This window comes from Sebastes umbrosus, chromosome 18 (assembly GCF_015220745.1).
Source record: "Sebastes umbrosus isolate fSebUmb1 chromosome 18, fSebUmb1.pri, whole genome shotgun sequence".
Taxonomy (NCBI): Eukaryota; Metazoa; Chordata; class Actinopteri; order Perciformes; family Sebastidae; genus Sebastes; species Sebastes umbrosus.
In genome coordinates this window covers 2,623,324-2,650,873 of record NC_051286.1, presented here as the reverse complement: position 1 = coordinate 2,650,873, position 27,550 = coordinate 2,623,324, and the positions used below count along the sequence as shown (strand labels likewise).

The 27,550-nt window shown below is 41.8% G+C and overlaps 1 protein-coding gene across 4 annotated transcripts in view; it reads right to left on the bottom strand.

Moving 5' to 3' along the window:
- Positions 1-27,550, bottom strand: part of adgrg6 (adhesion G protein-coupled receptor G6) — an 84,736-nt gene that overhangs the window by 20,205 nt on the left and 36,981 nt on the right. For 3 of the 4 annotated variants that reach the window (XM_037750458.1, XM_037750461.1, XM_037750459.1), the window contains 15 exons: positions 21,821-21,886; positions 18,980-19,051; positions 17,098-17,208; positions 16,100-16,192; positions 14,705-14,782; positions 12,441-12,569; positions 3,449-3,537; positions 3,058-3,110; positions 2,165-2,203; positions 1,905-2,053; positions 1,675-1,786; positions 837-925; positions 654-718; positions 431-567; positions 61-226 (listed from right to left, as the gene is read on the bottom strand). In XM_037750458.1, coding sequence (XP_037606386.1) covers positions 61-226; positions 431-567; positions 654-718; positions 837-925; positions 1,675-1,786; positions 1,905-2,053; positions 2,165-2,203; positions 3,058-3,110; positions 3,449-3,537; positions 12,441-12,569; positions 14,705-14,782; positions 16,100-16,192; positions 17,098-17,208; positions 18,980-19,051; positions 21,821-21,886 — 1,448 coding nt within the window. The remainder of the gene's footprint in view (positions 1-60; positions 227-430; positions 568-653; positions 719-836; positions 926-1,674; positions 1,787-1,904; positions 2,054-2,164; positions 2,204-3,057; positions 3,111-3,448; positions 3,538-12,440; positions 12,570-14,704; positions 14,783-16,099; positions 16,193-17,097; positions 17,209-18,979; positions 19,052-21,820; positions 21,887-27,550) is intronic. The other variant, XM_037750460.1, reaches the window with a different exon arrangement.

Below are 27,550 nucleotides of genomic sequence, written 5' to 3'. Positions count from 1 at the left end.
GTACCTGTAGGTGGTGTTACCTGTGGGTGGGTGGTGTTACCTGTGGGTGGGGGGTGTTACCTGTGGGTCGGTGGTGTTCGGAGGCATGAAGGCGCTGAAGGACGTCCCGTTGAACACGCTGGCGTTGAGGGCCGATATCCCCAGAGCCAGGTGTCTGGAGGTGATGCTGATCGACGGACCATCGAACTCGATCTTCTGAACCAACTCATCTACCGTCTTCAGAGCTCTGAGGGGGAGGAAGTAAAATAAACTTCATTCAATTTAATTTAATTAAATTAAATTAGATTTAGGAACACAGGAAAAAATGTGTGCAACAGGTGAGTAAGAGATGTGACGAGTATAGGAACGTATGATGAAGACAAAGTGCAGTAGATGGACTGCAGAGTGGAATAGAGGGAGAGTGATAGAAATAGAGTAGAGTGCATCGTACTTCTCGGAGGTGGCGGCGAGCGCCGTCTCTGAGCTGGTCATGACGTTGGAGATGATGGTGATGACGGTGGAGGCCAGCGTGCTGTTGATCTTCGCCACGTTTACCAGCTCCTTCACCTTCGTCACCACTTTAGACACCTGCAGGCAGACGAAGAAGAAGAAGAAGAGTTTATTCACGCTCTTCCTCACAGGAAGTCTGTTCAGAGCAGAGCCTGGACTCCCACCTCCTCATTGGACAGCTCGTTGTTGGTGATGACGGCGAGCTGCACCGCCACCTCAGCGGCGTTTTCTGCACAAAAACACACAGAACAAATGATTCACATAAAATCAGCATGATAAATTTTAATTCATATTTGTACTCATTCTGCCTCAGTCTGAGTATCTGATTGGCCAGTGGCCGAGCGTACCTGCCGACACTTCGATGGCGTCGATGTCCGTGCAGTTACTGACGTCTGCAGCCGACCAATAGGACGAGAGGTTCTGACGATTGAGCAAACTGAGAAAGACAGAGAGGAAGAGGAGGAAGATGTGTTGCTTTATTGTTGCCAACTGGGGAAACAATTCTGAATAACAAAGAGAAATTGTCCAATAAATAAAGTTTAATAAAATACAAAACTGCTTTTCAATACTGGAATGTAACTTCGTATGTAATGTAGTATGTTATTGCACACTTTGCTAATGTATATAGTATGTTATTGCACACTTTGCTAATGTATATAGTATGTTATTGCACACTTTGCTAATGTATATAGTATGTTATTGCACACTTTGCTAATATATATAGTGGGTTATTCTATATTTATATTTATATTTTTTATGCTAGTTGTAGTAGTCAGGTATATTTATAGTGTATTCCAGTATTCTTTATATTTTGTATTCTATGGATATACACTCAGTGGCCACTTTATTAGGTACACCTGTAAAATTGAATGCAATCCAATACAACAGCTCTGCCATCATTTCTACCTTTACAAAGCTAATGATGTTCAGTTTTAATATGTTGATTCAACTGTATGTTTATATTGATGTTGTAGTTTGCAGCGGTGTTGAACTGGACTACATTATATTGTAAAGGTATACCTAATAAAGTGGCCAGGGAGTGTATTTCTCCAGTGTTGATCTGCACATTGTATTTACTGTTCCTGTGCATTGCCTGGATAACCTACTGCTGTAACACAATCATTTCCATCCATCCATCCATCCATGATCTAGTACTAAGTACCAAATCCACTGTGTGTGTGTTACCAGGTCCTGGAGGTGCTCTGGTCCTTGTTGGGGAAGCAGGGCAGGTACTGGGTGACGGTGGGTCGGCTCTCAGGCCAGCGGTAGTGGAGCGGGTTCTCCTCTTCACAGTTTTCTGATATAAAAAAGAAAATATTTCACAGTTAAATGATAACTTGATGAAATACAAAACACAAGAGGAGGATGTGATAAACGGGAAACAAAAGAATAAATGAATGATGTATTTTTTTTACCGATTAATGTGACGGTAGTGGAGGCGGTCTGGAGCTGCAGGCCGGCCCCCATCAGTCCCTCCCTGCTGGTCAGCCGGGCGGACACAGCATCCTCACCAAGACTCTCATTGGTGATGTAATTATAAACCAACAGCGCTCGGCACGTATAGCTGGACAGAAAGAGGCAACACAAAGAGATATGACGCGATTATAATAACAAAACAAGAAGACTTCACCATCTGACAAATAAAACATATTAATAATAAATATTAATGAGTTACCTGTCCGGGTTTCCTCCGCTCTGTAGACCAGGCTGCACGCTGCAGAGAGGAAATGTTAAAGAGATGATAAAAACAGCAGTGAGGATTTATTTGAAACCTTTTTTCCTACCAGAGAAATCTCTGATATTGTTGAGATATACTGCAGAAGACGTACAGTAAACTGCCTTGAGTTAAAAATTACTATAATACACCTGTGAGTTTAACAAATGTCTAATTAGACACATGGCAACAATTTCTAGCCTTTAAAAAACTCACTATAAGAAACTTTATTTTATCTGTTAATAAAAAGTTCTACTGATGTTATTTCAACTTAAATTTAATAAAAACCTTGAACTTAAAAAAATTAAAACTGAAAAACTTAACTTAAAACTTAAAAATTTAAAATTCAACTTTTGAAAAATTTAACTTGAAAAAACTGAAAAACTGAAAAACTTATACTTAAAAAAAAAATGAAAACAGAAAAACTTAATTTTTTTAAAGTTTAAACATACAAATTTAAACTTAAAAAAAACTTAAAACTGAAAAACTTTACCTTTAACATAAATCTTTAAACTTAAACTTAAAATACTTTGAATTGTAAAACTTAACATAAAAATTAAAACTGTAAATTTAAACTTAAAAACTAAACTCAAAACTTTGAACTTAAACTTAAAAACTTAAAAATGTAAACTTAAAAAAGCTTGAACTCATAATTAAACTTAGACATTTTAACTTCATCATGGTTCTTAAAGAGGCTGTCACATGATTAAAGAGTGTTGAGTGTTTTAAATGGTTGATTTACTTCCTTGCAGGTGAAAACGAGCAGTAATAATTATTATGCAGACAGTATTTGACAGATGAGAGGTTGTATTCTGTAAATAAAACGTGTTTTAGATAAATCATTGCTGAGTTACCTGATGGAGTCTACGTAGACTGAATGGGTCCAGTTCTGAAAGGTCTGATTCAGCTGTAAGAAAGAAACAAATCAGTCAGTCGACTGATGAAATAAGACTTTTCTGTTATTGTTGTAGTGAACGGCGGTCTTGGATGCTATTCTGTCTTTCAGAGGTTGTTGCACGCTGAGTTTTAAAGTTAGAGAGAAAATACTGGTATCATATGAAACTAGAAAACCTAAAGATCCATTGGTACCATGTTACAGGAGCAGGAAAGGAAAAACTGGGATGGTCATTTTCAAAGGGGTCCCTTGGTAAAAAAAATTACGGCAACAACTTACGAGACACAATAGAGGATGAGAAGGGCCATCATAAAAATGTACATCATCATGTCCTACGCTCTTGGACTTACCCAGTGAGCCACAGCTCGCTCCACATCCGCCTGCGTCAGCGCCGCGGCCTTGTCATTCACCACGAAAGAAACCCGGTAGAACAACCCCTCTGCGGATAAGAAGACGAGAGGAAAGAGAATAATACTTTAGTCTCACAGACTGCTTCATACTCGTAATGGAAGTCTTTCTCTGTGGCACATAGCAGGAGATGATTTCGAGCCGTTGGAGCAAATCGAGTTATGTAAAAATCTAGTTTAACAGTGTAAAAATGATGGTGAGGAATGAGCCGGCTGACAGACGGGAGAGGAAGTCATTACGGTTTCTTTTCTTGGTGAATGGGAATGTGTCAGAAAAAAAAGCTGCAGGAGAACATGATTCACTATCTGACTGTTTCAGTCACTATTTAAAGGATTTAACACTTTTAACATGTCTGTGTGGCTGCAGTCTGACACCTCACACATTTACTTCTCAATCGCATAAGGAACTTCATCCAAAAAAACAACGTATTAGTAAAAAGGATTAATAGTAAAAACGACTTTCTGTGATGATTAATATTAAGTTATAAAGTTTGTGACTTTCATGTTGAAAATCTCAGTAAAACTTTATTCTGTAACTTCCTAAATATGTTTCCTGGAAAAGGAAAATACAGAAGTTTATCTTTTAGTTGTTTTGATTTCTTGAAAGAAGTGCTAAAATTTTAATTACTGGAAAAACTGGGGGTTCCTTTTAAACCTGCGTACATATGAACTCTAGTCCATCTTTTTATGTAATGTTTACAGATACTTAACAATTTGTTAAAGGTTTATTAACCTTTATTATATTATATATTATTATATTATATAATTATGTATAATTGATATATATATATTATATAGTTTATTATATTAATTTACAAATATATATATACAATATATAGTATATAGAATAATATATTATAGATGCTTAACAATTTGTTAAAGGTTTATTAACCTTTCTTATATTATATTATTATATTATTATATATAATTTATAAATATATTATATTATATAGTTTATTATATTCATTAACAAATATGAATATATATATATATATATATATATATATACACATTATATAGAATATTATGTGTGCAACAATAAACTGTTAAAATAACATCAATTATAGCAATTACTAATAATTAGTAAACATTATTATCAATTTATTGTTTGTTAACAGTAAAATAGCTATTAACTAAGTTCAGTTAACTATCAATTTACCATTTATAAATTATGGTTATTTGAAGTAATACCAAACTTATTATAGGGAACGTTTCTCTCCTTATGTGTTGAATAATAAGAGCGCCTGTACACAAACTTTACAAATTTGCATGTTAATTAATTTGAATGTGGACCGATATAGATTATATATTTACTTTTGGCATTTATTTATATACTGTACATTTCATTTAGTGGGTTTATCATTACTTTACTTTTTAACATTCAGTTTCTTTTTTTCTGTTGCATTTGAAATTCCTACTTTTAGAATAAAACTTGATGATGTTCATTCAAAAAATCTTTGGGTAATGACTTTTGATCTTTCATAATTCATAGTTAAATCATAGATTGTTTTGTCCTTTTTATGATAAAAGTTTTAAATAGCAAATATTTTCCCCTTAAAGTCGTGTTAAATTCACATGGATGTTTTTTCTTCTTCTTCTCTTAACATGTAAATAATGTTGTTATTGACTTGTTGTGTCAAACATTTCTCCAACAGTAGACAAACAAGAGGGTTGAGTCATATTTCCTTCCACGATAAATCACTTTTAGTGCTCTCAGCTCTCCTGCTATGCTTCACATTGGCCACTAGGTGTCGCTCCAGTATCTAAAATTGTTAGTAAATGCTACTGAAGGGGTCAACAGACTTCTTCTACTCCATCAGCTCTTGTGGGAGACCCTGCAAGCTGCAGACCTTTAGTGATTTTCTGAGTATTTCTTTTGGGGAGCAGCTGCAAACATTTCAACTAGCAGCAGTCTGTAAAATAGAGACGAGGTGTTTGTTATTGACCGTCTGAGAGAGGACAAGCAGCAGAGCAGGACGTCTCTACCAAGAAGCTGGATGGACTGAGACACTCAAAGGATGATTGTTTTGTAGGTAAAAAGAAAAATGAGGAGAGGAATATCGGCTAGAAAGTCTTTGCTTGATGTCATAATGATGGACAAGAAAAAGAGAAAGAGAAGTATACCAGGCTAAATACTACCCTCTGATTGGACAACCAATTCTAAAAAGCTCCCAGAATCAAGACTAACCAATCACCAGCCTCCAGTATCAGCGGGAGCCCACCCACTCACCTGATTGACAGCTATGTATATCTACCACTAGTCCAACTACCGATTGAAAACAGATACTCAGACACCACGCCGCAAAACCCAACCACCTCGACAAGTCATTAAATCACGTATTCAGTCTCAAAATCTATTTTTCTTTTTAAAAGGAGAGTGGTAATGGATCGCTAATATCCACAGCATCTCAACCAACTTTGATAGTGTTGAATCATTAATACACTGAATGGCCAAAAGTCTGTGGACACCTGAATAAATACAGCCCGAGTTGAACACCATGTTCACCAATGTGCTGCTCTAACAGCCTCCACTCTGCTGGTTTCCACCAGATGTTGAACCCGCTGCAGGGATTACATGCGTCAGTGACGTCCAACACTGATGTTAGTGATCAGATCTGACTCACAGTCGGTGTTCCAGTTCATCCCAAAAGGTGCTGAGGTCAGGACCTGGTCAAGTTCTTTCACACAAAACCGGGAAAACCATTTCTTTATGGAGCTGGCTTTGTTGCTGGGCAACCTTGTCTCCCACAAAATGACGTTCCCACACAACTAAACTGCATTTTCAGTTTTGTTTCGAGGGAAAAGTATTTGCTCCCGGATTGCGGTCTCAGTTTTAAACACGTAGTTAATGAAACAAAACAAGAACATGCAACAAAACTACTTGGTTAGGTTTAGTAAAACATTGTGGTTTGGCTTACAATGAGTACGTTATTTAAGCTATATTAAAACGTTGACTTTTAGTTACACACGGGACATGAGCAGTGGTCTCCCGGGTGAAAGTCTTGTATTTGTTTGATCCGTCAGGTCATTAAATGGGCGTTATCAGTGGTTATCAGCCTTATAGATGTACCTGTGAGGGTTTCTGGACAATATCTGTCATTGTTTTGTGTTGTTAATTGATTTCCAATAATAAATATATACATACATTTGCATAAAGCAGCATATTTTACCCACTCCCATATTGATAAGAGTATTAAATACTTGATAAATCTCCCTTTAAGGTACATTTTGAACAGATAAAAGTGTGTGATTAATTTGTGATTAATCGTGATTAACTATTTTAATCAATTGACAGCCCTAGTTTAAACGATTCATTCAGTTTGACAGCGTGTTAGAACGTGTTGCTTTTAAGTTTCACTTTCACTTTTACAATGTAGTAGGTGTAGCAGGCCCCTACTGACCCACATCTATGAGGCTGATAGCAACTGATAACGCACATTTAATGAGCTGATAACAGTCGATTCGGGTGCACCCATCCACCACCCCGACCTCCTCCCTGTAGGCGGACTTCTACGGACTCACACCATTAGAAACGTATTTGTGATACGTCAGAAACAATCTTCAAAATTAAGTTTTGTTGTATGGGAACGTAATGTTTAGGAGACAGGGCTGTGCAGAGGGCCATTGTCATATTGAAATAGGAAAGAGGTAAACACAAAAAGAAGAACACTGCTGAAGTGTGTGTGCTGCAGTATCAAGATGTTACTTCATTGGAACTAGCAGGAAAAACAAACCTGCATTTAAAAGTGCAATAAAGTAAGTGAATAAGGGTGTCCATATACTTTTGGCCACACATTGCAACCTGCAAGTAAGTTAACAGTTTATCTTCCCCTGTTTTGAATAAATAGACTTTAAGACTTAATACACGTCACTATGATGTAATTTTTTCCAGTGCATGCTTCTGTTATTACAGATGATTGTTGTTTTGATTCTCTACATCTACAGTTCTTTTTTGTTACTGCATGACATACTGTTCCCCGATGACAGTCCACACAGACATGTAAAATGAAAGCGTTGTTTACATTGGCATGGCAACGCGGGCTTGGCTGCTGAATCCACAGTTGGGGATCCAGGTGGCGGGCGCACCACCGTGAACTTTTTGAGGCCGCCACCGCCACCGCCGGCCGGCACACTGACTACTTTGAACGGAGCCGTTGGAGAGGAGTTCTTTATGGTTATATGAGCATTGACGAGCGCAGGTAGCGTAGGGGAAGGGCGAACATCATTCACATTCGCTCCATTCACAAATCCTCCCGAGTGCTGATTCCCACTGTGATTCGACACACTTTGACTTGAAACAGTTAAATTTGACTTTGCTGCATTCACACTGAGATCTGCCGTTTGTTTGCCGCCTGTCATGTTCCCCCGAGATGTTCCAACACTTGCATTTTCCGTCAGAGATGAAGCATTTTTAGCCTTTGTGGCGTTTGTCATTTCAATTGGCACCGAAGGAGAGTCTTTGAGTGTTATGACTGCGGTTGCATTTGACACGGAGAGGTATTTTAAAGCCGCTGTGTTTGCAGCAGTGTGGTTGTCAGAGGGGATATTGAGGCCAGAAGTGTGCAGGGGGCTTTGAATCACCGGCGCACCGGTGGGTTGTGTTGATGCTGCAGCAGTAGGGTAGGGAGACGTAGTTTGCATTTTAGATGATTGAGTGTTCAGGGCAGCATTTAACACATCCAGAGTTACATTATCATTGGTGTTTACTACTGAAGAAGCCAGTCCTACAGCATCCGCAATATGTATTTTTGGAACAACATCCGCAGGGTCAAATACAGCAGAGAGATGTGACAGTTTCCCAGCTGCAGTGAGATTACTCGAGGCCTCAGGCGACGATACCGGATCATCGACAAACCTGGAAGCATCCGCTGTTTGCCAGTTGTTTGCGAGCTCTGGCAAAACCTCGTCCTCGTTATACTCTTCAGCAGAAACGAGGGGTTTTGAGTGGCTGGATTTCAATTTGTCATCGGGGAATGTGGAAGCTTGGTGGAGGGGAAGTGATTGGATGAGTGTGATTGACTCTGTTGGCTGGCTAACAGGGTACGTGGTGGATCTTTGGAAGGACTGTAAATGGTTGTCCAGGGGGGATTGGGTTGTTGTGGGCTGGTGGGATCCAGCAGTGGGCCAAGTGGGCGACAAGGAGCCAATTTCTGCCTCTCCAATGCTGGCAGACGCTGCCACCCAAACGGGGAGGAGAGGAGGGGTGGTGAGAGATGAGAGGGGAGGGGAGGAGATAGCAGGATAGATGGGAGGAAGTTGAAAAGGAGGTGTGAGGATTGCTGAAAGAGACGGCAACATGGAGGGTGAAAGAAGAGGGGGAGTAAGGGCAAAAGAAATGAAATGGGATGATTGCAGCTGCAGCCCCCCAACGCCAACATGTGCTTCTGCATTTTCCACGTGACGGGGATGTGTCAGGCCTGAGTGGTGCGTATAATCCAGCCCTGAAGCGTGCTGGAGGGTCGCGGCGCCGAGCAGTGCACTCGCTCTGCTGTGGAGTTCCAGCGTCTGGGTTGGTGCCATGACAGACGGATACAACAAAGGGGAAGTGGGGTGATTAACTGCACCATCATGGCCAGCGAGTGCCTGGATGTTGGTGTTTAAATTGGAGACCGTGTGCTGCAGCCTCCAAGCATCTCTATTCAGGCTGGAAGTGTGTCTGTCTTGTGAGCCAGATGAAGATGTCTGAGCCAAGAGAGGAGGCTTCTCAACTACAGGATTAAGGGATTCTGAGGAGGAAGACAATGCAGCTTCCTCTCCCACCATCCGTTCTGCCGCCCTGGCAGCTTGCATCGCCGTGGCAGCCTCTGAAGATACAGTGAGCGACAGGTTGTCAAGGTGATGGGAAAGGGGACGCCAAGTTGAAAGGGAGGGATGTGAAGACAAAGAAGAAATGGCAGACAAAGAAGCAGAGTGCAAACGTTGCATTCTATCAGGGTTTTCCTGGAGCAGAGCTGGGGTGCGTTCAGAGGCCGAAACGACAGCTGCTGGCAGCGATGCAAAGATGTCAGGCTGACTTCTTGGACGCAGAGTATGTATGTCGCTCTGATCAGAATGAACCAACATCTGATGGACTGACAGACTGGCTGCATGAGAAGAAGGCCACAAAACAAGTGACGAACCAAACTCAGGGTCATCCAACTGTGAAGGCTGCATTTGAGCGGGTAATTCTGGTGTCAGTACCGCAGAACTAGATGCCAAATTCTCCACAGATAAGCCAGAGGGCTCAATTCGACTAAAGGAGGAGTATAAAAGATCTGAATGGACAGACAGGCCTGATTGTACACCAAGGGGGCGATTACTATCCGAGTAGGGCGATCGACTTCTGAAAGGTTCTGATATATTGTTAGAGAAGTGGTATTCAGGGTGCAGCGCAACATCAACAACTGGCATCTGTGATTCAGATGGAGCTTTAGAAAAGAAAGGGGGTGACGACGAGGGCGCTGTGTCAACCCTTGTCACCACAAAGCCCCTTTGAAGGTTCGAGGACAGAGGAAGAAATGACAACACAGAAGGTTGAAAGTTGCCGTCTGACTCTGGAACGTGAGCAGATTCAACAACGCCGTCTGTTTCTGGAAGCTTTTGTTTGGCCTGCTGGGAAGAGGAGGGGAGGAAGAGGGGATGTAAGGTTGGAAGAGGAAGGGTGGATGAGAGAGGGATGAGGGTATTAGAGAAGTAAAGGGGAGGGGAGGTCGGACTTTGTGAAGTAACAGGGGAGACGGATGATGAAGCTGATGGAGTGATGGGGAAGGAAGTAGATGCTGACAAAAAGAAGGATGAGGAGTAGCGTTGGATGTCAAGAGGGAATGCTAAAGTGTTAGAAGAGGAAGTTTTGGGTAAAATAGGAGAAGGTAGCTGTGTCGACGTCTTCATAAATAAATGAATCAGTCTACTTCTGGCCACTGCAAGTTCAACAATCCCTGTTTCATGCACACTGTCCAGGGGGTTTAAAGAAAGTGAGGAAGAGGTTATCTGGGCCACGTCTTCCGTCTTTGGCGCTGAAGAAGAGACAATCTGTTTGGGGAAAATCTCTTCTGCGAGGAGTGCCGAGGAGCTTAGTTGTACCGTGGGCAAAGACGGGGTTGGCTGCATGAAGAGAAGGGATGAAAGCGAGGGAATGAGGAGAGATGGTGTGTAGGAAATGTCCTCTTGCTTTTGTCCGCTAAAGTTAGTGTTGTTTGGGATCCTGTGGTGGATTTGAGCTACTGAAAAAGTCTGAGAAACAGTCAGTGTAGGAACGTCAGACGTTGCTGGCATCAATCCATCTTGTGGGCGGTTCAGAGAAAGCTTACCGCCTGCTGCTGAGCCACTTGCTCGGCTTTCCGAATCTTGAAAATGTTCAACTCCTGGAAGAGAAGCGCCATCAGGGTCTGATGTTTTGAACGATTGTTGGTTTGTGGCGTCGTGGCCGGTGAAGGCCGGTTGGATTGTTACGGGTTCGTCCAAGGTGTAGGCAGCATCGAACTCATACGAGCTGAAAGCACCGCCCTCCTCCGTGAGCTCAGTCGAATCATACACAAACGGCTCAGACCCTGACGAGTACTCATCGCCCAGCGGTTCCAGTGGTTCTTTCCAGTTACCTTTAACAACTGTTTGGTTTCCCCCACTGCTGGCGCTCAGCAACGACCACTGCGGCGCTACAGGTTTGTTCTTTCTGTTGCCAAGCGCCGATGACGGTGACAACAACGATGACGATGATGATGCCAGGGGTGCGGCCCCCACTGCCTCATCTCTAAGTTGATAGGACGAGATTAAAACCCCTGATTCAGGAGGGAGTTTTGAGTCTTGAGAGGTTGTATGGGTCTCCTTGTGCGGTAACGATGTAGGTTGTGCTGATACATGTAAGCGAACAGTCGTGTGCGTCGCATATTCCAACACGCGAGTTGCGTTTTTCAACCCATGCGTTGTGTATGCAGGCCTGGCTGTGGATCTGAGTTCGCTTGGCTGAGCAGGTTTGGTGATGTAAACCACTGGCCTGGACGGTGCTCTGGTTGAAGCTGGGCGTCTTCCTCCAGTCGGTCTCTTCCTCCCCTGCCAGATCAAAGGGGTGGAGATGTACCCCAGGGAGGTCCTGGAGCTGCGATGGCCTCGGGTCCTTGGGAGGAAGGCTGGAGGTCTAGGGCGAGGGGGTTCAGGTGGAGCCGGGGGACCTGGGGCTGCAGCTAAGAGTCTGGGTTCAGATGTTTTATCTGGGAGACTAGGGGCTCGGGTTGGAGGACTCGACTGACTGGATACAAGGGTCCTACGATGAGAGGCTGGAGGTCTGGGGGCATGAGAAACGGAGGATCCAAAAGCATGCTGGCGTCTTCTGGCAACTACAGCAGCAGGAGATCTCACAGTAGACTCCTTCGCTGTCACCAGGGCACGCCACATCAAACCAGACGCCATTATGGTGGAAAAGCAGGTTACAGATAATAAACAAAATGTATTTTCAAGCAAAAAACTCAAAGCAGTAGTATACACAATGGAGACTAAGAAGCACCTGACACCTTTACACCACATGAGTCATCCCAAATTCCCTTTAATCACGACAAGCGTGAAAGAAAACTGTATCTTGATTACAAATATGTTCCTGATTTCTTATCAGAGAAAAGTATTACTGAAATAGAAAAAAGACAGGATCAATGCACGAATAATAGAAAACAAGCAGTAAAAGATTATGTAAATGTAAACCAAACCAGAAGAGTTTTTGTATGACAAGATTAGATTGTTTTAAGGATTAAATTGTTAGTACCACAACAGGAGAAGCAGCTATTACAGGTAGTGCTGATCATTATGAAACAAAGAACCAAACTTTTCCTGGATTAATAAAATCTTAAAATGATGATAGCAAAGATTTTTTTTTCTAATGAGAATAAAGAAATAACTAGACAGGAATGACAAGAGAAGAACGTAAAGACCTTGGTTGCCGAACCTGGCGCACAAGAGTGCATCTTACCCCAAGAGGAAGCAGTATTGACAGCTATGTTAGTGGTTGGATGGTTAGTAGTTACTAACAGCAGTGGAGGAGTCGTTCCTGGAGCTGTATGTGGAGATGAAACAGCAGAAGAGAGGAGAACGGAGGAGGCTGAAAGACAGAATAAGACGAGTAGAGGAGGAGAAAGAAGGCATGAATGCATTTTTAGGGCCTTTTCACACCTCGTTTGATCCGGACTTTCAGACTTTTCAGTTTGATGTGAACCAAAATTACAGGTGTAAAACCTCCGGTCCGACGAAGAGAGGTGGTCTCGGTCCGGATCAAACTGAACCATGGTTCGGTTTGTTTCTAATGTGAAAGTGTTTTTTGGATGTTTTGGACCAGTTACAGGAAGTTCTGGCCGGTTATTGTCATGTTATAAGCAACCTGGTCACACAAAAAGGTGCATGAATGACACGATAATTCGCAAGGATACAATAAGAATGTCATTCCTGCTTTTGGCGTTTCATGTGCACACCATGTAGTCTGGACTGACTGCAATGTAAACGCATCCGCGTAAATATGCTACGCTCAGAGCTAGTGACGTAGAACAAAAAAGGAGAGAGACTGCTGATGGCGGGAGGGGGATGGGTAGGTTACGTTAGCGTTTTTAGCAATGTTTGTGACATATTTTCTGTACTTATGTTACGTTGTTTCCTTACATATTTTACTTAGTTTACGTACTTATTTTAAGCCCAATCATGATGTTTTTCCTAAACCTAACTAAGTAGTTTTATTTTGAAAAGACTGGAGCGGAAATGGTACACATGCGTTGCGTGTTGCTGGACATTCGTAGGAAAAAGCACGAAAAATATGTCGTTGAAAGTCGGAAATTCGTGTCTGTGTATACGAATCAAATAGATTGAATTTCGTGACTATTTCATGAACTGCCGTGAGACCGTGTTGCTATATACGAGTGTACGAGCCACAGCTCACATAGGTGATGACAACAGGACGCAGATATGTCATGTAGAGTTCTTTAGTGCGCTCATTTCATTGCAATGTGAAACCAAAACTAACCAGGTCAAACGTAAACAATATAACAAGAACATTGGTTTGGACTTTGAGGTGTGAAAAGGCCCTTAGAGAGTGTTGTGCATTTTAATGGTAGCATGAGTGTTTAAGAAAAGTAAATTATGAGCAGAATGCAAAAAGATCTAAAGGCGTTTGAATAAAATTACAAAATATGTAAAAGGTTCTCATCACAATGTCTAGGATTAACACAAGAGTCTTCCTGCTGCCATGAAACAACTCATTAATATTTGCCTACAAAGAGACCTAATGGACTAAATCAAAGAAAAAATGAAAGTGAAAGAAATGATTACAAGTATTAGTAATAGTCATAAGAAGTTCTGCGTGCTGCTGTGCATCAAAATAGATTAAATACGTTTGCACAGTTGTCAACAAGCTCAAGTGTAAGTATTATGAAAATGTAAGAGAAAACTTACTTACTTACTTGATCATAGTTACAATTAGCTGATAAACTGAATAATTTATTAACAATTTTGATAACATATTAATTGTAAGTCATTTAATAAACACAAATGTCAACCATTCACAGATTTAAGTTTTCCCAAATTTGTCAATTTGCTGCCTCTTGCATTTTCTAAGATTTTTTTTTACATTTTAAGGCATTTTATAGATAAAGAAGTTAATTTATTAATCAATGATGACAAATATAATTAGTTACAGCCCCAGTTCAAAGCATTTATTGACATACTATTGGTCCAAAATCTGGTTACGCACCTGATTGCCCATGCTTGTAACCCAAACAACAATAATGATTTCAAAATGTTATGTATAGAAGTTAATTCAAACTCTAATAATTGCTTTAATATTCTTTGAGAATAAGCAATAACTACTGTTAAGTGTGTCTAACATCATGACTAATGTTCATACAAACATCCAGCTGTATCCATAATCTTTTAACCAGGTTGGGAAATGAACTGAATTTCATTTAATTTCCTTTAGTTCTGAATTACCAGAGTTTTACTACCTGGATTTATTGCTGTTTGGCTTTGTAAGGACTGTTTTCTTCCATGACTGAGGTTAGCAGGCCTCTACAGTTACTGTTCATTATTTATACAGCTTGTCAGTGACAGTATTTAGTCACCTGAACTCAGATTTAAGTCCTCTGTGGTTTTTGTACCTGCCAGCACTGCATGCAGTCATAGCAGCATTAAGCGTTTTGCATGTAAAGCTCGTCAGTCTCAGCTGTGGCTTCGCTCCAGTTGTGTTGCTCTTACCATGCGTTGTGGGGTTAGTAGCTGGGTGGTTAGTGGTAGCAGATGAAGCAGTTGGCGTATTGCTGGTTGTCTGTTGGGCTACAGGGAAAGTAAACATTACACATCAGTCAGGTTAATAGACATATGCTGTAGGTACAATAGATATATATTATATCAAACACCTGGAAGGAAATGGAAAACTTCTTTGATGTTGTTTTTTTGTTTTGGTCAGTGTATGTGTATACTTGTATTCATCATGATTTAACAGCAACAACCTGTTAATCGTGCTACACTGTGGGGACAAGAACCTGTAAACACAGCTACATTGTGGGGACATCAACCCTAAAAACACAGCTACATTGTGGGGACATCGACCTGTCAAAACACCTGCATTTTGGGAACATCAGTCTGTAAACACAGCTACATTGTGGGGACATTAGTCTAAAACATTACTACATTGTGGGGACATTAGTCTAAAAACATTACTAGATTGTGGGGACAGCAACCTATCAAAACAGCTGCATTATGGGGTAATTAGTGTAGAAACATTTCCACATTATGAGGACATCAACCCTAAAAACACAGCTACTCTGTGGGGACATTAGTCTAAAACATTTCCACGTTGTGGGGATATTCGTTTAAAAACATTTCTACATTGTGGGGACATCAACCAGTCAAAACAACTACATTGTGGGGACATCAGTCTGTAAACACAGCTACATTGTAGGGACATTAGTCTAAAACATTACTACATTGTGGGGACTAGTCTAAAAACATTACTAGATTGTGGAGACAGCAACCTATCAAAACAGCTGCATTGTGGGGACTTCAAGCTATCAAAACAGCTGCATTATGCATTAGTGTTAAAACATTTCCACATTGTGAGGACATCAACCCTAAAACACAGCTACACTGTGGGGACATCAGTCTAAAAACATTACTAAATTGTGGGGACATCAACCTATCAAAACAGCTGCATTGTGGGGACTTCAAGCTATCAAAACAGCTGCATTGTGGGGTAATTAGTGTAAAAACATTTCCACATTGTGGGGACATCAACCAGTCAAAACAACTACATTGTGGGGACATTAGTCTAAAAACATGTCTACATTGTGGGGACATCAATATGTAAACACAGCTACACTGCGGGGAATACACCCTGTCAAAACAGCTGCCTTTTGGGGACATTAGTCCAAAAACATGTCTACATTGTGGGGACATTAGTCTAAAAACATTTCGACATTGTACAAACATATTATAAACACATTATATTAACAACGTAAATGGTAATATTTGATAAAACTTCCTCAATTGTGAAAAAATTTTTTTTACGATCGCTCACAGAACAGGATAAAATCAGAACCTTGACTTACGACGTTAGCTATATTAATATTTAGATATGGTCAGCTATCTTACCATATGGTGTACTGCTGGCTGAAGCAACGTTAGTGGCAGGAGATGCAGAGGTAGCAGCGCTGGTGGTGATGGTGATGGTAGTGGGAGGCGTAACTGATTAGCACAATAAGTCGGCATGTCAGTAACGCAAAACACACAACCACACTGTGTTAATGGGGCAAACTCCTAGCCTGTCAAAAGCCTTTCTTGATTCAGAGAAGAAAAAAAAAAGGTTGATCAAGGGAAGCCTTTTTGACATTTGGTGCAAAAATTGGGTTTCCCAAAAGCATCTCGGGAGTCAGTTCGGTTTAAATTAGTTTTTTTGTTTTTGGCAGAATAATAAGAAAAAAAGAATATATTCTCAAAAAGACTTAAAAATGTGTATGGGTTTCAACTGAGAACACTTCTGTTCCAAGCTATTCTATCCTGAATCAGCCCAGTCGCACAGCAGTTTGTGAAATAGTCACGAAATTTAACATATTGATTTGTGTACATAGACACAAATTTCACGTTTTTTTCGTGATGGTCAGCACAAATGTAATCCGCATAATTGTGAACCGGGAAATATAGAGAGCGGCAAACGCAGGACTTTCGCCCAGGAGACCGGTGTTCATGTCCTGTGTGAAACCAGAAGTCAAAGTTGATTTATTTGTCACGTAACTTCCGTAATCAAAATACAGCACTTTCGGAGCTATTAGTAGCTTTATTTTGAAAAGACTGGAGCAGAAATTGACACGTGTGTCACGTGTTGCTGGACATTCATAGGAAAATGCACAAAAATACGTTGTTAAAAGTTGTGCCGAGCGTCACAAAAAAAGAAAAATTCGTGTCTATGTACACAAATCGAATATTTTAAATTTCGTGACTATTTCATGAACTGCTGTGAGACTGAGTTGCCTGAGTACAATGAAATTTGGGACTGAAATATTCAGTAATTACTTTGTTTTGTTCTTATTTGCGTGGAGAGTCTAGAGATGCTCGTAGCAAACAACAAAGCAGTGAGGCAGATGAAGCCTTACCAGAGGAGAAGGAGCTGGTTGTGCTGCTGGTGGTGGTGGTACTGGTGGTTGGGGTTAGTGGCATGCTAGTGGTAGGGATGGTGGTTGGAGATGGAGTGATGGGAGGGAGAACTGGAGATCACAAATCAAAGGATACAGCAGAACGGGAGGGACCACAAACAAAATGGTTTTAATGCTGAAATCCGGTACGCCCAACGCTTGATGCTTCCAACATGTATGAACCTTTTACATCATATCCTCATGGATAAGAACATGCTTGTGTTAAAAAGTCATACTATGTGCAAAGTATTTTCTACTTCAGTTACATATTTAAAATTCCAGTGGACTGCACTTTCCTTTGTTAGAACAAAACCATCCTTATTATCCTAATCAAAGAACAAGAGCTGATTTTCATAAATTCCTGGGACCATTCATTCGCCATTTCAACTCCTCAGATGGAGAAAAATGACAGAAAGGTTAATTAAGTAATGAAAAGATTTGATGAACTCATTTTTTAAAGTAGTGGTAGATAATATTTATCTAGTCTCAGTCCTCCTGAGTCAAACACGTTCATATGGACCAATGCATTAGAATTAGCTGAGTTTTCTCCCTGGTAGATAATGAATAGAATAAAGGAGAGGGTTTTTCCTTTTCAGAAGTGCACGGAAAGTAAAATAGCCCCGAGCAACTTTCCATGAAAGTCTTTGAAAAGGTCAAACATGGCACAACTTCAGGGGGTTTGGATTTTTATGAGTAAAGCTTCTTCGATAAACCATCAATGTTGTGTTCACACCAAGAGCAAAGCAAACTTTTCAAAGAGGCGAATAGACAACGTGATGTCGCAAATGACGCAATGCAAACACACAAAATTTGCATCATTTGAATCAGAAATGGAGGAATAAAAAATTGTATGTGTCTGTGGTCACCCAGAGCTTTACCCTAACCGGACCAAACTCTGTGTAGAAACCACAGACTGTCTATGGTAGAAACAACAACATCGCTGCCGTATTTATGCTTAGATGACTTTATGTTGTGTGTTGTTGGAGCAGCTTTATAGCCTGGCACTGATCCATCCAAACTCCATTCAGAAAACAAACATTTTAAAAGTTGTTCCTTGTCGTCTTGTGGACAGACCTGACAAAGTATGAATTCACACTTTTTACGTAATGTAATGTAGTTATTTCGGCATCCTTTTGATCCGTTTATTGCAATTAAATCACAGCTCAATCTGTTTATTTTGTGTTCATACCGCAGTAGCGATGGCACTGTATTTGAATACAGCTCGCCACCGGGTGACGTTATGAACCCAGACACGACGCCATTTGGTTTTCTGACATATCTGGGACTTTCAAAACATGTACAAAGCAGCAACAGTGGTAATTTCCTTCATGGTTGATGGCAAAAAATGGCGGAAAGAAAAAATGTTGGTATCTATGGAGGTGGTCCAACTCACATGAGTGAAGCAAGGCGAAAAGTCACTTCGCTCTTGGTGTGAACACAGCAGGAGAATAACTGTTTTTGGTGATGAACTGAAAATTATTTTATGAAGAAGAAGTCTTCCTTTTGGATCACGGATGAGCCCCCAAATTTATCTAAAATTTATAGGAGATGAGGCAAAAGAGAAGGGGACTAAAAGGCTTTAGTTGTCATTGACATAAATTAAGAGATAAACCATCAAAGATTATCAGCACAGCAGCTGAACAACATGAATGAGCATTTAAAAAATAAAAAGGGGGTACATGGAGGAAAGAGGTTGAAAAACTAGAGTATGGAGAGAAATAAAAGGGTGATCAAAAGCCAAAGAGTGGAGAAGAAGGTGAAATTAGGTAGAAAAGACTTGTGAAAAGCGACAGATGAAAGAGAAGGAGGCTGCACAAGGAGGAGGAGGAGGAGGAATGCTTACCGTGGGTGATGGCATTAGTAGCATGGATGGTGTTAGTGGAGTCAGTGGATGGGGTGGCGGGAGAGGAAGCGGCTGGGGGGGTCGGGATGAGAGAGAAAAAGATGCAGCAGATGATGAATGGTTGTGAAGCTGCATGATCATCCTCAGTGCAGAACCTTTAACAGGTCGGGTTTACAGCACAAATGCTCTGCTGCAGGTTGCTTTTTAGTATTTTCAAACAGCGTTGTTACATGAAATATGAGACCAGTTGCCCAAATTCAGTCTTAAAGACAGTGGCTTCCATTTAACGGGTAGGAACCTTGGGCAGAACCAGGTTCTGGGTGGGCAGCCATCTGCCTCGGCCTGTTGTTTGACAGCTTTAGTCCTGAGGTGAATTTTGCTGTTCATTAAGTGTCTAGCTTGCTCTTGTAGAGGCCAAACGCAGGGTGGAAATGACATATAAGTCATAACAACTTGTCCCATAAACAGGAACATAGCCTCCCTTTATATTCCATCTGAACCATCTGTCTTGATGAAGGCTTTGTTTGCTGAAGAACACCTGTTCTCACCGGGGATTCAGGCGTCCTCGTCACCCCGGGGTGCTGCTCTTTAGATGACCCTGCACTCTGTGGACCAATCTAGATCCAGGATTTAACGTACAACCCTGTGAGCGCTCTCCCATGACCTGTTGACCTGTCCGGGCTGCCGTAGTCATTTATTTTCTGGGACCTTAATTTGCCTTTACTCTCATGAGCACAATCCCACAAAAACTGACCTTTATAAAAATGTCCCTCTGAGGCCTCCGTAGCACAGGATAGTGTGAGAACTGACATTTAGGGAGTGTGGTTGGGTCACGTCGTCGGCCAGCTCCCAGCTACTGTTCTGACCGATTGCTACTGGTGAACTCCAGATCACGTGACCTCCTGGAGCAAAGGTGCTTGGCCAGAGAGTGAGATTTTCTTTGGGCCATGATCTGTGCAGGAACAGTATTCCAGTTTTAATGGTTTTGGCTGGGCAGTAAGAGGCCGAACGGCACCCTGGGGTGGTTTTCTTTAGAAACGTTCTGTCACGTATGTTCCTCTCAGGACACAGACGGGTCATTTAAGGAAAATGTCATTAACAGAGCATGCCCGAGGAGATTCTTTTCCACATTGTTTGGTGAGAGTGAGCGACAGACGGCGAATACTTATTAAACCACCTTATTTTTTCTCATCTGCAGACACTTGAGCTTGTGAAGAAAGGTTCGGTAAGAACAAGCTGAGTGGAGCATCTGTTTCCTTTTCAAGAAATTCATCATTTTAACCCACTTGACTGAACTTCTGTCCTTGTTTGACTTCTCTTCTCAAGTCAATTTATTATACAGCCAAAATGAAAAATCAAAGGGCGATACCATCTGTATAGCCTACGATACCCTCAGACACCCCCAGACAACCCCAAACACCGCCAAACACCGCCAGACACCGCCAGACACCGCCAGACACCGCCAGACTCTTGATTCAAATATTTTCAGGAAATTCTGTTAAAATGTTTCTGTTGTGAGTTAGTTGAGCATCATCTTTTGTCCGATCAACCAACGATATTCAGTTTATAATAATATAAAACAGAAAGTTAGCAAATCCAACCAACGGTGAAGCAAGAAACAGAATAAGCAAATATTTGTTTTACGATCCAACGATTATCAAACATTTCTGTGTAGTGACATAGATTCATTTTAGCCCTTCTTCTCTTTCTAATCCTACTCTACCTGATCTTATGGGAAGGCGTATAAATAGCATGACATTTCTGCGTGTCATGATAACGCATTCTAGGCTATTCACGTGTCATTTAACGCCACGTTGTTACCATGAAATGCTTGCTGTTATGTTCAGGCAACAAAATTACAATAACGGCCAAATTCAAATATGAAGATCAAATTTTTTTTCGGGCATTTTCAGAAAATTCTGTTAAAATGTGCCTTTTGCGAGTTAGTTGAGCAATCATCTTTTGTCCGATCAACCAACGATAATCAGTTTCTAGTTTCTTCTCCTTTTATTCTATTATCTCCTCTGATGTCCTCACCTTCCCTTCTTCTTTTTGCCTCCTTTCTCTTCTCAATCCTGTCACAAATCTTCACACCTTTTGACCTCCAACATCCCCATCTTCTTTCCTCTTCAAACCTAAGACCCTTGTGCAAAGTCCAGAGACTAGAATATGTTCTGGGCTTTGGGGAACCAAACCGGAGTCTGGTTGAGGTTTGAGTGTTTCTCTTAACAACACGTCCAGAATCCACTGTTGGGGTTAAGCAGCTTTAGGGGGTTCAGGAAACTTTGGTGGGTATCAGGACTTCTTTAACAAGGCACATACATCAGACACTGACAGTAAAAACATCCTGTGAGGCTGAATGGGAAGCCTATGGAACTGATGCTGCCATGGTTGAGAGTTTGATTCCCACTGGGTTCACCTGGATTAAATATGTATGTCATGGAGGAAAACCTCAGTTATATACATCATTCTCTGCAGTAGGTTAGGGGGTCCATTCTTTGAGCAGGGCCGCCCATGACAACAACGTATACACTCATGGTACCTAAAGGTGCTCCGGGTTTAACGTAAAGTTCTACATTTCTTGAAAGATTCAGCGTGGCCTCATGAAAGTAGGCATGGAGGTGAAATGAGAAAAATCCCTGATGAACAAGTCATGCACTAAAATCCACAAAACACCAGAAGGTGTAAGAAAAGGTAATTATGGTTGACAGACCACCAAGAAGAACATCACCCTGAGTGTATTACTTTGAGATCGAGTACATCAAACAGAGGCAGGGGTATGTTTTTAGGACCAGTTGCTGAAGACGGTGTTCACCATGCAGATGTGTGTATTTGTCCTACCTGGGCATCCCAGTCCGGGGGAGTCACAGCTGGTAGTGAGTGGTGTGTTGCTGGGCGGGGAGACACCTTTAGGGAGGGGAGGGAAGATTAAAAACAGAAAGGTTAATCAGTTAATATGATCAGGGAACGGGGGCTTAATTTCAGGACACGTTAGCAAGAAAAGTCCCGTTTTCACACTCAGTAATTTTAATGCATTGATGTTAATTTTAATGCAGTTTTAGAGGGTGATGCAGCAGCACAGTATTACAAAATGATATTAAATATTTGAGGTCAGTTGGTTGATTTTACGTCATGTTTATCAAATCAAATACATGCTTATGTCAGCACGCTAACATGGTCTCATTAACAATTAGGAATGTCATGATACCAGAAATGTAGCAGTCGATACAACAACATATGATCGTCCATCATCCTCGTATTCTCTAAACTTCTTATCCTGTTCAGGTTTGTGGTGAAGTATCCCAGCATGCATTGGACAAGATCTGGATAAATCGCCAGTCTGGTGATATAATAAGACATTTTGCATCCAAGAAACTTTCTCACACTATGTTCCTGATAGCCTGCAGGTTTCTAATAAATCAGACTCTGTGGGTTGTGGTGGGACACAGATTGGCTGCTTTCAGGGATCGAATTCCTGATGTTTTATTTCAGGGACAGTCTGTCTAACCGACTGTGTGCTCGCAGCAGCCAGAAATCAAGCGCTCCTCAAGTACTTCTCTGGCCATTTGAAATGTAATCCTGCTGCGGCCCACACATACTGTATATTCACAGGCCTTCGGAGGGGCAGCGGGAGAACAGGCGGACTTTGTTGAGTCACACAGTAACAGAAGGAATGTGTTGGAGTGAATGTCAGTAAATCATCGCAGCGATCGGCCGAGTGAAGAAGCAGGAATTCACTAATCGTGGATGGCATGTGGTTCAAAAGAGGTGAGGAGGGCTGAGGATTGTGCCCCGTCATAATCTACCTTTTCCCTCCTTCTCCTCTTTCTTCTTTCACTCCTCCTCCTTCATACCTCTCTTTTATTTCTTTGCCTCTTCTCTTCCTCTTATGCCTCTTCTTGTCTTTCTGCCACCATCACCTCTTTCTTCCACGTCAACCCGTTCTCACTCCCAACTCATCAAATACCAACGCTTGGTCAGTGGCCCTCGGCATCGGAAACCAACGCACAGAGGCTCCCTTTAGCAACAGTATGTGACGAACCGGGCTTTCAACTAACTCCGATGTAAACCCACCCACGGCGTTATTCGACGGTCGGGGCAAGTGATGTAGTATTAATAGCGTGAGAGTCCATTCAGGGCGGACGGGAGTGTGGTGGTGGATGGGTTCGTGTCCTGCGTGAAACTAAAAGACAACGTTGACTTATTTTGTCACGTCAGTCTTTAGTTACTCGACTCGTCGGTATCGTCAGTGACGTGAGTCATATGAGTCGTTAGTCACGTGAGTCGTTAGTATCTTCAGCCACGTATGTCACGTGAGTTGTTGGTCACGTGACTCGATGATATCTTCAGTCCTGTTAGCCGTTAGTCACGTGAGTCACCAGTATCGTCAGTGCCGTGAGCCGTTAGTCATGTGAGTCATTAGTATCTTCAGCCCTGTGAGTCATGTGAGCAGGTAATATCGTCAGTTCTGAGATTCACGTGAGACATGACTTGACGGTATCATCAGTCCCGTGAGTCGTTAGTCATGTGAGTTGTTAGTATCGTCAGTCACGTGAGTCGCTAGTAGGTGAAGTTCACGTCAACCACGACCGTTTCCTAACCCTAACTAAGTGGTTGTGTTGCCTAAACCTAACTTCCTGTGAAAACGCAAGTTTATTTTGAAAGGACACCATGCATGTTACGAGCTTGTATTGACACGCCGTCCCGCACTAGAGGGTTACCCCGTGCGTCGGTCTCTGATGCCGAGAGGCGCTGACCAAGCGGCGGTATTTGACGAGTTGGGAGTGAGAACGTGTTGAGCACTAAGTCTTGCAGTGTGAAGCCTAATTTACCCCCCTCTCCTTTCTTTATCTCCCTCCATGTTCTCCTTTCCTTTCCCTCTCTCTCTCTCTTCATTTTTCACGCTCTTGTTCTCTCCATTAAACGCCGCTTTGTGCTGCTCTGCAGACCTACTGAGCTCTTCAACAGGAGAAAGTGTTGAGCTATAATTCATCTATTCAGGTAGAAGACTAAAATGTACAGTTAAAATATGTATTTTATCTGAAAGAAGAGAAGCACACATTTCCATGTTTTTACAGAAACAGGAAGCCTGTTGAATTTCAGGAAGTGAAGTGTAAATAAAAACATTTATTGTACTCTGTAGGTCTTTCTCAGGGTGTCACCGTGGCAACAGCAGCTGATGAACTATAATTAATCTAATGACTCGACACCAGGCTTCACTACCATTACTGTAAAAGCATATTTATTATCCGCAGGGAGAGGAGCTGCTACAGTCATATTTAAGGTTTAAGTAATACTCTGCAGCATTTTCATATAAACTGATGGTTGCAATAACACTGCAGCATTCTAACCAATATCCAGTTTATTATGAAGCTTTTCCATTTGCTGCTGCTGACACATACAGCGCCTGGGTGGATTTTAGTTTCTACGCTGGCAGAGAGACCAGGATTTAGATCCTCTCTCTGTGGCCTGGCAGGGTCACGGATGAATTAAAAGGGACTCGCTATTCCTCCTCCATCCGTTTTGTTGATTTAGACGCCCAGATTCATGCAAATATCAAAAAACATTTCAAATTAAATTTGCATGTTTGGAGAAGCTTTTTATCCTTTTTCTCAGTTGTTGTTGTCGTTGGTGGTTACAGAAATAACCCGAGCACGCAGCTCTTTGGTTAAAGGGGACATATCCTGCTCATTTCCAGGTTCATACTTATATTTTGGGTTTCAACTAGAACATGCTTTATTGTTAAAAAAAACCCATTGTTTTTCTCATACTTAAAAGACATGAGGGTCAGCCTCACTTGTTCTTGCTCTGATCGCTGAAACTCAAATTGGTCCTCACAAAGATAGGTATACAAGAACACAAACACACAAACAGAGAGCCGGGCAGGCGCCTGGCGACAGCTCCTTCTCTGCCTCCATCAACACCAGCCTCATTAACACACCAAAGAGGAACAGTAAAACGGCTTCAGATGGTCCAGAGCGCTCCGCTAGCCTCGTAAATAAGAAAACAACATTTTCAAGGTAAACAAAATAAAACACACCTCTTCTGTGTGGACAGAAAAAAGGAGTGAGACATGTACTCGGAGGAAAAGTGATGAAAGCTCCGGTGAACATTCACTGCAGAGCCTGGACGTCATGGTAACGACTGAGAATCCATCACTTTAAATTTGAGCTAAAATTCATTCATTAACTTGTGATTAATGATAATATATGCAGCATACGCTTAAAGATTAAAAATACAGACCCTGATTTTGTTATAGCGCCCCGCTAAGTTTAATGATTTTAAACTCAGTTCAAACCGTGAACCAGAAGTCAAATTTCGTCCCACCTCCGACTATCGACAAAACTCTGACGGATGTCTTCGTGGAAAATACAATTTTTCTAATATGCATCACACTTGATGGATTTCTTTCATTTGTAACTTCATTGCGGCATTACGCCGATGTGATGTTGGCGCCGTATCGTAATCAACACAGTGATACGGGAAAGGCGCTGCCAAACATGCCAAATAGGTAGAAAAGAGCCGTCTGCTTTCGCCTGGTCCACAGCCGGTAAAGTGGGAGCAACAGTGTTTCCGCTGGAAACAAAACTCCTTTTCCCTGTCTTTCAATGTTTTAATATAGATTTACCCGCCAGCTGGCATGTATAAATTCTGTCATAAATGGCAGTCGGGGATCCTTACGCCACTACATGTGTGCCTGAACAGTTTCATAATGAACCGAAACTACTTTTACACTTCTCAACGGGTGGGCTGGCTGGCCATCACCGGGCGCATTTCCTCCGCAACAGCGTGCACACTGCGCAGCGACCGGCTCGAGTGCGGCTCCGAAAGGCCCCCGGGGGTGAAAGTGGCTCACAACACAACCACTTAGTTAGGGTTAGGAAACGGTCGGGGTTGACGTTAACTTCACTGACTAACGACTCACGTGACTGACGATCCTAATGACTCACGTGACTTACGGGGCTGACGATACCGTCAAGTCATGTGACTAACAACTCACGGGACTTACGGAACTGAAGATACTAATGACCAACGGGACTGACGATACTAAAGACTCACATGACTCACAGAATTGACGATACTACCAAGGTCCAAGGTCCAATCTCATAAAATCCTGAATGGTGCCACCTCCACCTCATTTTCAGCCAAGAAAAACCTAACTGTCCTCCCGAGAAACATCATCAGTCATTTCAGCAAATGCCCCAAAACAGCAAACTGTTTAAGTGACAAAACCCTCAAGTGGTCGACAGGTAATGTAACAGAACCTCTGACTTTAACACAGGAGACTATTGTTCCTTCCCTGTTTCCAGTGTTGGTTTCTTTAAGCCATGAAACACCATCGTACCATCATTAATGCCTCTATAAAGTGTAAATGGCAAATTAATTCAGTTTGAAGAATAGTGAAGGGTGCTTACTTTGAACTCTGAACTAAATGTTGATTCTACGGCCGCAAACTATCCCAACTATTTTTACTGCAGCTCAGCAAACACCAAATCGGATCATTAAGACCTTAAATAATAAAAATGTGGCTCCAGGACGTTGGCCAAGCAGCATATAGGAACATGTTGAACATGTGACTGTGTTTTATGAAACACAGTAAAGGAAGTGAAAACCTCAAAGCCAGGATAGAGAGAGAGAAACAATACTGCGTCAGCCAGCAGCTATAAAACTTCCATTATTGAAGAATGGAAAATGTCAAAGTTTGTGGGCTCTGAGGCTGTAAAATGAGCTGTCAAAACACTGCTGGCTTCAAATGTGACCTTCCCTACCTGGTCTAATCCTTCCTGGGACTCTGTAAACCTCCGTAAAGAGGGTCCAAACACTAAAACACAACATTTCACTCAGCCAGTCCCCACAGTGCTTTCAACAACTCTATCATGTGGTCCTCTTTGTGTCTGTGCACATGACGTGTTAGGCTGTCCCTTTAGTCTGTGACCCTGATTTGAACCATCGGCACTATTTGCACAAAAAACATGTGAACCGTTTTAATCTCCGAGCAGCAGACGTCTGTGAATGTAGAGTCAATATTTCACCTTTTGTTTCCCCCAAATTAATCCTCTGTTTCTGTTTCTTCCTCCTGCTGCTGCAATTACCCAGTTTCCCTTCAGGGATCAATTAACTCCATCTCATCTTTATTTATTACTTAGTTCTGTAATCAATGCAGCCGTGCGAGCCTGGAAAGCCAAGTTCCTGCTGGCTGTCGAATGTCTCGCCATATTTAGGTCAGAAAATAGTGAAAATGGTTCCTCACGAGACCCCCAGGCCTCGAGTGACGTCTTCTAATTGCTTGTTTTGTTCCAACAGTCCAAAACACAGAGATATCAACAAGGAAAAAGCAGCAAATCCTCACATTAGAGACGTTGGAATCAGTTAGTTTGAATCTATGGCCCCGACCATGACTCTGAAATATCAGTAAGTTAGAATCTATGGCCCCGACCATGACTCTGAAATATCAATAAGTTAGAATCTATGGACCCGACCACGGCTCTGAAATATCAATAAGTTCGAATCTATGGCCCCAACCATGACTCTGAAATATCAGTAAGTTAGAATCTATGGCCCCGACCATGA